The sequence below is a fragment of the Archocentrus centrarchus genome, unplaced genomic scaffold (assembly GCF_007364275.1).
Source record: "Archocentrus centrarchus isolate MPI-CPG fArcCen1 unplaced genomic scaffold, fArcCen1 scaffold_24_ctg1, whole genome shotgun sequence".
Classification (NCBI taxonomy): Eukaryota; Metazoa; Chordata; class Actinopteri; order Cichliformes; family Cichlidae; genus Archocentrus; species Archocentrus centrarchus.
This window is the reverse complement of record NW_022060254.1, coordinates 5,748,386-5,760,223: the sequence shown is the minus strand read 5'-3', so window position 1 is coordinate 5,760,223 and position 11,838 is coordinate 5,748,386. Positions and strand designations below refer to the sequence as shown.

The window sequence follows — 11,838 nt, the reverse complement described above, 5'->3', positions numbered from 1 at the left end:
TATACAGCAGGTTAAACTGCATTTATGTCAAAGACAGACAGCATGAGGACAGATTTGGTGGACAGACACTCTTTCTCTGACCTTCCCTCATTGTAGCTGTCCTCCTGTCTGTCTGTGATGAATGGACAGGACAGATACAGAGATGGAGGCAGAGAAAGACAGACAGAAACAGATACAGACAGAGAGTGTTTTTACTCTATCTGTCCTCCTGTCCATGTCATGAGAGGAGCACAGATAGAGTAAAAAAGCAAAGAGCACATAGAGGGGACAGACTGTGTGTAAATGTGTAATCTTACCATTTTAGAAGTTCCTCTGGTAGTCCATGAACTTGCAGAGGAGTCGAGACATGTGGGTTCACTGCTGTCTTTTTCTTTTGCACGAGTCGTTTTTGATGTTACTTTTCCTTTTGCAGCTTTTGTTCCCCTTTGAGGTTTGAAGCCTGTGAATCACCTAAAAACAGATGGGAGACATAGCTCAGTGTTCAAAAGCACCCTTTTCTTTATTTTAAGGTACATGTTGCCTTTTTTAGATTAAATGCTTGTGAACTACCAAATATGTTACTGAATTAGATCTCACCTTTGAAAAAACTCCAGTGTGCATGTTGCCTCCTCTGGATACTCAAGCTTAAAAATATAGAAAGTGCTGCGAGACCAGCCTGGAACGTAGGTTGAACGCCCTCACAAACAATTTCACCCTCGATGCTCATCATCCACTGATGAAGGGTAAAGCTGTCTCCTGAAAAAAATAACAATATTCACTGATAGTAGTTTTCATTTTCATTTCATTTTTTTCCCCAGCTAAAAGAGAAATTACATTTTATTTAGTATTTCATGTATTTTATTTCTTGTATAGCAAAGAATGTTTTCTGCATTGCAGTAGTACTAAAAACGGTATGAACAGCAATAACGACCTTAATAAACCAGTTAGTAGTTGGTTTTGACAAAATATATTGTTATTAACTTGTCTTAAAGCTGCCAAGCAGTTTGTGAGTCTGTATGGGAGGAAGAACATCAGTCAGGTCTGCTCCAGGAGCTCCTTGTACATATTTTAGATCGTCACTGGTTTCTACGCACCAGCTAACAAGCTTCTCCACCAGCTTTTCCAGCTTCACTTGAGGAAGTCCTGGAAGGGTTTCAGAAATAGTCCTTTGAATTTCCTCCACAAAAGTTGATGAATTCCAATTAATAGGTGCTCTGCTCTACCTCCTGAGCTATGAGGACCAAAACTGACATAATTAGAACTAAAAGCAGAAATTATATATATTGTATATATTTTGTTTTGCCTTTTCCTTATACAAGCCTTTGTTCTTTTTACAATTCCTCATCTCCTCTTTTCCTTTACCGTATGCATTGGTCAATATACAGGAAGGAGCAGGATCCATGTGTAGTTTTTGTCCAGTTGTTATTAAAGTTGTCTGCATGTTATAGTATATCCTAGAACAGCAGTGGGCAAATCCAGGCCTCGAGAGCCGGTGTCCTGCAGGTTTGAGATGTGTCCCTGATCCAACACACCTGAATCAAATGGCTGAATGACCTCCTCAGTATGCAGTCAAGTTCTCCAGAGTCCTGCTAATGACTTCTATATTTGACTCAGGTGTGATGAAGCAGAGACACATCTAAAAGCTGCAGGACACCGGCCCTTGAAGCCTGGAGTTGCCCACCCCACGCAGATCGTTTCTGAAACGCTATCGTCAAAACGTGTAAACGGGGCCTTAGACTGTGTAAACTCTATGGCCAAAAGCACAGGCACGCAGACAAACACACACAGCTTCGAGGCACTACTGGGATTTGAACCCAGGATCTTCTGTTTACTAGACAGACACTTTAACCCACTAAGTCATAGTGCCACATGTAGAAGAAAGGTTTAGAAAGTCAAACTTTCTAAGATATAAAGTATAAATTAGAACTAAAATATACAGAAAATAAAATGTGATTTTCCAAGCTGGAAATCTGATGTGAGGAGTTCCAGCTGGGAATTCTCTCTTCAGCTGGAGCACAGATGCTCACATACCCACACAAACACAGCTCCTCTCATTAATCTGACTTCACTTTAATAGTTTTATTAGGATTTTGAAAGAATAATAATTACATTAAATATCATTTACATTTTGCCCAGTCTGGATTTAAACATGTCAGACTCCCACTGATTGATCATCTGCACATCTGCTCCTTTCATTTTTATTATTCCAAGTTTTCATGGATTAAACACATAAAATTAAACAAAGTGTTAAAATGTGACGCTCTGCTCCTTTGTCCTCAGACCGGTTATCTTCACACACGTTTGTTATCTAAACCCAGCATCACGGATCACCGTCTGCCACACACGGACACTTCCTGTTAAACCGAAGCTAAACTTTCCCTGTGGGTCACACCTGGAAAACAGGGTGTGGTCGGGAGCTGCAGGTGTATCCAGGTGTGGGCTCGTTCGGTCAGCGGAGGATTTACCTGGACTGTGTGGCGGTTTCAGTCCTTTAAAGGAGGATGAAGGTGTTGCTGGTGTTCCTGCTGCTCCTGAACGGTAAGAAGCTCCGTGTGAGTCTGTTTCTGCAGCAGGTGATGCGCAGCTCGCTGCTCTGAGATCATTCACGCAGCGGCGGAAAACACCGATTTAATGCTGCGTGGCTTAAACTGTAAACGCATGAAGGAGGCTCTGAAACAGACCCGGGATCTGTTCCAGGCAGCAGCGCACAAAGTGGGTATGTACGATACGCAATGCACTTTCTGTATTTAACAGCTGTGCATATGATATGATCAGAAACAGAGGCGCAGCGCTGATCAGGTGCCCCCTTCTTCATAAAGTGGCTGTCAGAGCGTCAGAGGAGCGAAATCATCTGCAGACGTTTATGTTTCTACAAGATCTGAAATCCCAGTTAGACGTTAGTTTGTTATTTTTGTACGTAACATGTTCACATCATGTCACCTCATGTTTTATTTCACTCTGTGTGCTCTCTGAAGCGTGCCTCAGCAGGCTGACTATATTTGCATAATGTAAATTATTATGGGATACATTCTAATTAGGTGGTTGTGTCTCAAAATGGATTCAGGTGGAGGGTCAGACCTGTCATAAAGTAAGGGCTGCCTCACAGCTCTGTGTTTTTAGCTCACTTCAGAAAACAGCTGCAAGTTTGATGAGAACTTTTCAGTCTGTGATCATGTTTTAGAGACAGCAAACTGAGAGGGGTCAAAGGCAAGTGGGCGGAGTCACTGTCCTCAGTTATATAACGAAGCAAGGGCTCTGTCTCTTTCTTCTCTTCCTGTCTCTGCATCTGTCTCTCTTTCTCTTTACCTGTCTTCTTCTCTGTGTGTGTGTCCTTGTCTTATTTCTCTGTGTGTGTGTGTGTGTGTGTGTGTGTGTGTGTGTGTGTGTGTGTGTGTGTGTGTGTGTGTGTGTGTGTGTGTGTGTGTGTGTGTGTGTGTGAAGGCTCTGCCTCCAATTCCACTCTTATGTATGCTAGGAGCCACCAGTATTCCAGCAGTCTGAGAGCGAAGTGCTCTGTAGGGGTGATACGGGACTATGAATGCAGTGCATTTTAGGCAGTCAGCACCATGTTTAACCCTGAAGGTAAAAGGAGGAACAGAGACTAAGAAATACTGAAAAATGAGGCAGGTGTTATTAGGACAGTTTGTCAGATCATAAACAGCTTCCAGCTCACAGTCAGGCCTGTGGGACACTGAGCCGTGGCTCTGTAATACATGCACACATATTTGCATCTCCTGCCCTGTGGACACGCTTCATGTACTTCATTTACTTCCTCTGTAAAACCACACTGTAATATATTTACACTTTTCCCATTTTCTATTTCAGGTTCTGTTTTCCATAATGTAGTGCTGCACACACACCTATAAAAGATTTATTTAGTTTTTAACATTGCACTGTAATAATATCCTTACATGTTCTACCGTAGTTGTACTAAACTGATTCTTCAAAATAAAAGTCATTTAGACAGGAAGTAACTTTATGTAATTTATTATGTGTTAGGGGCCCCGCAGCCTGAATAAAACACAAAGAATAAATGCAGTTTATAGTAATAGTAGTATTTATTGTCAACAAATAATTTGAACTTTTCACTGTTAATCAAATAACATTTGACACGAATTTGGAACACCACTTCAGGCGGACACACCCGCATAAAACACTACAATCATTCACTGCAACCCATATGATGCATTCATTTCACTGCAATTCAATTGCATGCAAACACCAAGGTAACACTGCAAACAGGATCGGGCTTCAGGGTTACGATTAACAGCAACATGGCGTCGAACCCCACACCCAAACAATCCAAACAATCCCACTTCACTCTATGTTCTTCTATAAGTGTGTGGCCCTGTTATAAAAATTAACACCACACATCAGCACACACAAAACTGTTTAAACCAATTTAAAAACAATTCTCCAAACTTACCACGATCGCACACCCAGAGCATGTAAAGCCGTCCACCGGAAACTGGCACCTCCCAACAACGCTGCCAGCTTCCTCTTTATTGAGGCTTAGACCCAGGGAAAATGTGATCCCTTGTGTTACCACCTGTTACATATGGCACAGTTTCATTACATCACTTCCTGTTCTGGTGCAGCTCTGGCTCTGCTTGGATTATAACCCTGTTAGTGGCCTTTTGACCCTGATGATGAAAATGCAGACTGCCTTTGGCTGCACCATCAGGAGGATGACTGCAGGTGCTGCGTGCAGAGATGAACTCTGACTGCAGGTGTAGGTGTGACTGACGGCCAGGTTGGACTGATCTGCTATCAGCTGCTCGTCTGTGTCAGCCCATTACTGCAGCCTAACGAGCTGTGAGTGGAACACTTCATCAGAGCTGCTGCTCGTCAGCAGACAGCAGCTCCAGACCACCGCTGCACGTCAGCAGGTACAATAAGAAGCTGCAGTTCTGCCTTCTGCAGGCAGTTCTGCTGCTCTGAGTCTTTTTCATTGACATCAGTGAGCCGTGCTCTGCATGCTGAGACTCTGGGATATTTGTCTCTCTGATGTGTTTGAGCTCCAGTGTTGAAACAGATCAGCGATCTTGCCTTTAGTCACTGAAACTGGTTTTCTCCAGTTTTCTGTTTTAATATCTTTACTGAACCAAAAATGTGTCCAAACAGCAGACGTGTCATTTTTCTTTGGTACAGCTGCTCCAGCTGTGGAGTCGGCTCGGTGTTTGGCTTTTCCTGCATGATGTCTTCATGTCACAGACACCACAGGCTACAAGCTGGGGAGCTATTAACAGGGTTAAAGAAGTAAAATAACCAACACAGCCAAGATGATGTTGATTTAGGGTCTGGATGTCATTTTGATTGATTTTTAGTTCATTTATTCCTAAACAGTACAGAGGAGTAATTTTATTAAACTGCTGCTGAAAGTCTGCACTTCAATCACAGGTTTCATTTGTGTTTCTGTTTGTGTGTCCTCACAGTTTCCCAGCATGCCCTGGCTGTGCTGGTGGAGGTGAATGAGGGGGCAGAGTCTGTCCTGCTGCCCTGTCAGTACTCAGGATTTCCACCTGAGGAGCCCACAGTGATGTGGACTCGTAGTGATCTCAATCCCAAAACTGTCCACCTGCTCCAAGAAGGAGGAGATGATCTTAGAGGACAAAACCAGCGTTACAGCGGACGCACATCAGTGAGGTCTGATGCTCTGGACTCTGGAGACTTCAGCCTCACTCTGAGGAACCCACAACTGACTGACAGCGGCAGCTACACCTGCTCCATCAGTGATGGAAGACAAGAACGGAGACTGAGAGACATCCAGCTGCAGGTCAAAGGTCAGCAACAAACCTCAACCAAGTTTGCTCAATGGGATCATCTGATTGTTTAGGTTCTCTCTGATGTTGGTGGGTCTCTTCCTTGCAATATCAATAGATCAAATGAACCCATCCATCCATTTCCTTCGCTTATCCTGTTCAAGGTTGGGAGGGGCTGGAGCCTCACTTTTATTTTAATTTAATCTCAAATATTGTGTCAAACTTTACTGTAAACTATTATTAAAATAGACTAAAGAGGGTTTTGAAGAAGCTTTAATCCTGTTTTGTTGCTCTGACAAAGAATCTCATCCATCAGTAATGATTTCATGTCAGGTCTGTTTCCCAAGTTCTGATATTTGTGAACATTTGACACCTTTTTTAGCTAATAATCGATCCTGCTGCTGTTTCTGGATAATCCGTACTTGTCTGTGTTTACCTCTGTGCTGCACACAGATGCTGCAGTAGTTTGGTTTGGACCGTAAAACATATTTGCAGCACAAGAAAGGGGAGCCTGTTCTCCCATGTTTCCCACGTGTCCAGACGAGGACCCGCCCACACTCATATGTAAACGAGCAGTTAACAAAGCACGGTAGAAATGCGTGGAAATGCGTGTTACAGGATGCCCCATGATTAACAATCCTGTCATGGATCAGCTGTGTGGCAAGCAGGAAGGAGGACCCCAACGCAGGATACGCCAGACAGAGGTAGATATAAACTCAGCTTTATTCAGCAGAGCTAAATAAAAGGCAGGACCAGTGGCAAAACATACAGAACAGAAATGAACTCTACTTGAGCTCCAGAAAACGGGAAACTGACAGAGGAACACAGCATGGGGAAACAAAGAACAGGATGGAGATCAGGACAAGATGACAACAGGCACTGAAAACACGGGACTTAAATACACAGGAGGACTGATGAAGGAAAAGGAAACAGGTGGGAACACAGGTGACGCTGATTACCAAGACGAGACCAGGAGAAACAAAAGTGAACACAAGACAGAGACCAGACAACTATCAAAATAAAACAGGAAGACAGAAGGGGGAACCAAGATGCAGACTTGACACCAGGAAACACAAGGAACCAGAAAGCAAACTAAACCACACAACAGAACACAGGGAGACAGAAACAGCGAAACCATAATAAAACAGAACTATATAACAACATAAAACACTGGGCCACCGGTGTTTTATCCTGCTTTTTTAAAGGGCAAACATTGCGGCCGCCAGTCCCTGATAACAGGGAGGGAAGCCTGCCCCTACATTGTCCAGTTTTATGCTGTAATAAGCCAAAGGTTGTTTTCCAACTGGGGTGTCCTGCATTAGGACAGCACTAGCATAACCCCTCTTGTTGGCTACATACAGATGGAAAGGTTTTGAGTAATCTGGATTACCCAACGCTGGAGCCGACTGCATGTCCTGTTTCAGTGCCTCAAACGCAGCCTCTGCCTCCGCCGTCCACTGCAACTGAGAATTTGCACTAGTTTGTCCAGTATGTCTCTTTGTATTAGAGCTCACAGGGATGCAGTTTTAAAAGCATAGTCACAAATCCACTGTCTGCTGAATCCTGCCATCCCCAAAAAAGTCAACATTTGGCCCACTGTTTGTGGCTTGGGGGCTTTAATCACAGTTTCTAGTTGAGAGGGAGCAATTAACCTCTGCTGTCCACTAAGCTGCCTTCCCAGATACTCCACTGTTTGTTGACAGAACTGCAATTTTTCTTTACTCACCTTGTGTCCCCCCTCTGCCAGCATTGTTAACAATTTAACTGAGTCCTGCTCACACTACTCTTTAGATGGGCTGCAGATCAACAAATCATCTGCATATTGTAAAACAGTGCTGAGAATATCTAACTGTTGCAGATCTTTAGCTAGAATTTGGTTAAAGATTCAGGAGAACCGGAGAACCCCTGCGGGTGTCTGGTGTACAGATACTGCTGATTTTGATGTGAAAGCAAATAGGTGTTGTGATGCAGGATCCAGTGGAATGCTGAAAAAGGCAGAACACAAGTCAATCACTGTGTACCATTTAGAGTCAGGAGGGATGTGGGACAGCAAAGTGTGTGGGTCAGGAACAACAGGTGTGTTGGATTTGACAATTGCATTTATAGCACGGAGATCATGCACTAATCTATAACTATCAGAGTTTGACTTTGGTATTGGAAGAATAGGTGTGTTGCAAGGGCTGGAGGCTTTGATAAGTACCCCGGCCTCCACCAGTCCATCAATGGTGGGTTTGATGCCTTCAATGGCGTGTGATTTGAGTGGGTACTGCTTAATGTAGGGCAATTCAGCCCCAAGTTTTAGGTCGATTTTGACTGGTTGGGCCGACTTGACCCTTCCTTGACCCTTCGGTTTTACTTACAGACCACAGCTGAGCAGGAACCTGCTCCAACAGCTGCTCCTGCTCAACGGTTAATGGCATCTGACTGGCACACCTTTCATTCACTAACACTTTGGTTGCAAGGCTTTGATCATTACTTTTCATTGAAATCCTAATAAACTCTCTGTCTTTTGAAATGTGTATTATTTTGTTATCTGTTGCATCCCACTCTGAAATGTGCAAGGCCTTTTTAATCATTGGTCCCATTTCATGAGAGTCATGTCCTCCCGCGATCAGCAGAGTAACGTGTGGAACAGCATTTGGCACCTGATACCAGTTTCTCAGTTCATCAGGTAAAGTAACAGCAGCAGCCATGCCCTGTGGACTAGGGTTTAATCCCGGGACCCGGGATTCCCGGGAAATGCGATCAGAACCATTTCCCGTTTCCCGGGAAACTGGGAAAAAAGTCGTGCGCGTCGATTTGAGTTTCAGAGAGAAAAGAAAGCTTCAGAATGTTAAATTTATGGAAATATTGAGAGAAGGGTTCGTTTAATGCGAAAAGCATTACTCTTCATTTCAGGCACGTTCAGCCTTCATCTCAAGCGTTTTAATAGAGGTATTACACAGTTGTACTTTTTTCCTCTTTAATTTGTTGAAATCGTAGGCAATGTGTTTAGCCTAAGATATTTTGTATTATATAATTTTATATTATTATATATTGTTATATTGCATTATATAGCCTATAAAATATGCCTGCCCTGAACAATAAAGAAATATCTGTTTAACTTCGAGTGTTTCTTTTCCTCGTTTGCAGCCGCTTACTAACAATCATGAATTAGGATACGGGCCTAATGTGTGAAGAAAGTATCATGAAATAGATACTTTAACATATTTCGCTTTTAAAATGGAGTTGAGTAAAATGTATATTTTTTAGGCTATAAGGATTGGCCAGTTTTTCAAAAGACGATTCACCAGCAATTGTAAAATATCTTGGTATAATTCCATGTACAATGCAGGAATATTTGAATTATATTTGTTAAGGGAGTGTTGAGGAACGATACAACACCGCATAGCTCGAGCACTCGAATACCGAGATGTAGGTTTTATTGCATTAATCAAGCCAATGTTGCCCCCTACTGGCCATAACAGGACATAGCTGGAAAGCTACCTCTACAATATCAAAATAGGTTAAGGCCGACACAGGCTACAGAAGGCCTAATTAAAATAAAATTAAATTAAAAAAAAACTTTTGCCCGGGATTCACGGGAAATGGCTCGTCTTTTCCCGGGATTTGATTCATGTCATTTTTGGGAAAAATATTAAACCCTACTGTGGACCAATATAAATGTCATTGTGAGTGATAAAGAAAGGATTTTTATTGATAAGTTCATCAAAACACAGTTCATAGTCTTTATAATCCTGTTTCTCATCAAACAACAATGTACAGTGTAATGGCAGCCTGGGTTCAACAGCGTTCCTCACTTGAGTCCGTACCCAAGGCTCCCACAATTCCCATTGGTTATATAGCATGGAGTCTTCAGCTGCAAGTTGCAGCCAAAATACTTTAGGTTGTACCTGTGACACAACTTTTGTGTCAGCCTGCACTGTCATCATTCTGTGCAGTTCCTCATGGGGGAAGTCTATTTGTAGTCCACCCGCTGTGTACATGATTTTGGCTTTCTCTTTTTTCTGCTTAGACAGCTCCCCCAGCTGGAGCTGAGTCAGCTTGTTGGCTAGCTGTTTGCTGGTCTCCTCCTCCTTCAGCTTCTCCTTCCTGTAATAGTTCACACGATGGACAACATGTTCAACAAACAGTGACCATTCCATTTTATTCAATCCCACCACTTGCTCCAGTTGCTGTTGCACAGGGGTGGGCAGGCAGCTGAGTGAAGCTGACACCCCACCCACGTGAAAAATCCCAGCAAATTGATTGAGCGGTTAGTGCTTCATTTGTGCTGGTTTGTGCCGTTAAAACTAGCGTTTGTGCTGCTTTCTTCTTCCTTTTTTATTTAGTTTATGGTGTGCAAGGAAATTGGTGCATTACCATCACCGACTGGTATTGAGTGTGGACCAGGGTTATGTGTTAATTTTAGGATAACAAAATACTGTCTGATAAATTTTCCTCTTTGAAATTTTTCCAAATATATCAACTAAATCTAGCTTTACCGTATTTTTCGGGCTATAAGGTGCACTTAAAATCCTTAATTTTCCTAAAAAATCGGCAGTGCATCTTATACAGTACCTTGCAAAAGTATTCAGCCCCCTTGAACTTTTCAACCTTTTGCCACATTTCAGGCTTCAAATATAAAGATATAAAATTTTAATTTTTTGTGAAGAATCAACAACAAGTGGGACACAATCGTGAAGTGGAATGAAATTTATTGGATGTGTCAAACTTTTTTAACAAATAAAAAACTGAAAAGTGGGGCGTGCAATATTATTTGGCCCCTTTACTTTCAGTGCAGCAAACTCACTCCAGAAGTTCAGTGAGGATCTCTGAATAATCCAATGTTGTCCCAAATGACTGATGATGATAAATTGAATCCACCTGTGTGTAATCAAGTCTCCGTATAAATGCACCTGCTCTGTGATAGTCTCAGGGTTCTGTTCAAAGCGCAGAGAGCATCATGAAGACCAAGGAACACACCAGGCAGGTCCGAGATACTGTTGTGGAGAAGTTCAAAGCCGGATTTGGATACAAAAAGATTTCCCAAGCTTTAAACATCTCAAGGAGCACTGTGCAAGCAATCATATTGAAATGGAAGGAGTATCAGACCACGGCAAATCTACCAAGACCCGGCCGTCCCTCTAAACTTTCATCTCAAACAAGGAGAAGACTGATCAGAGATGCAGCCAAGAGGCCCGTGATCACTCTGGATGAACTGCAGAGCTCTACAGCTGAGGTGGGAGAGTCTGTCCAGAGGACAACAATCAGTCGTACACTGCACAAATCTGGCCTTTATGGAAGAGTGGCAAGAAGGAAGCCATTTCTCAAAGAAATCCATAAAAAGTCTCGTTTAAAGTTTGCCACAAGCCACCTGGGAGACACACCAAACATGTGGAAGAAGGTGCTCTGGTCAGATGAAACCAAAATCGAACTGTTTGGCCACAATGCAAAACAATATGTTTGGAGTAAAAGCAACACAGCTCATCACCCTGAACACACCATCCCCACTGTCAAACATGGTGGTGGCAGCATCATGGTTTGGGCCTGCTTTTCGTCAGCAGGGACAGGGAAGATGGTCAAAATTGATGGGAAGATGGATGGGGCCAAATACAGGACCATTCTGGAAGAAAAGCTGTTGGAGTCTGCAAGAGACCTGAGACTGGGACGGAGATTTATCTTCCAACAAGACAATGATCCAAAAACATGAAGCCAAATCTACAATGGAATGGTTCACAAATAAACGTATCCAGGTGTTGGAACGGCCAAGTCAAAGTCCAGACCTGAATCCAATCGAGAATCTGTGGAAAGAGCTGAAGACTGCTGTTCACAAACGCTCTCCATCCAACCTCACTGAGCTCGAGCTGTTTTGCAAGGAAGAATGAAGAATTTCAGTCTCTCCATGTGCAAAACTGATAGAGACATACCCCAAGCGACTTGCAGCTGTAATTGCAGCAAAAGGTGGCGCTACAAAGTATTAATGCAAAGGGGCCGAATAATATTGCACGCCCCACTTTTCAGTTTTTTATTTGTTAAAAAAGTTTGACACATCCAATAAATTTCATTCCACTTCATGATTGTGTCCCACTTGTTGTTGATTCTTCACAAAAAATTA

General features: G+C 42.8%; 1 protein-coding gene and 1 non-coding gene across 2 annotated transcripts in view; one reads left to right on the top strand and one right to left on the bottom strand.

The window, feature by feature from the left end:
* Positions 1 to 1,772: 1,772 nt before the first annotated feature.
* On the bottom strand, positions 1,773 to 1,846 carry trnat-agu (transfer RNA threonine (anticodon AGU)). Its single transcript has one exon. It is a non-coding gene; the product is annotated as a tRNA-Thr (tRNA).
* A 634-nt stretch (positions 1,847 to 2,480) lies between these two features.
* LOC115775787 (butyrophilin subfamily 3 member A2-like) overlaps positions 2,481 to 11,838 on the top strand; it is a 62,123-nt gene continuing 52,765 nt past the window's right edge. Inside the window, exons 1-2 of the mRNA XM_030723322.1 lie at positions 2,481 to 2,517; positions 5,415 to 5,762. Coding sequence (XP_030579182.1) covers positions 2,481 to 2,517; positions 5,415 to 5,762 — 385 coding nt within the window. The remainder of the gene's footprint in view (positions 2,518 to 5,414; positions 5,763 to 11,838) is intronic.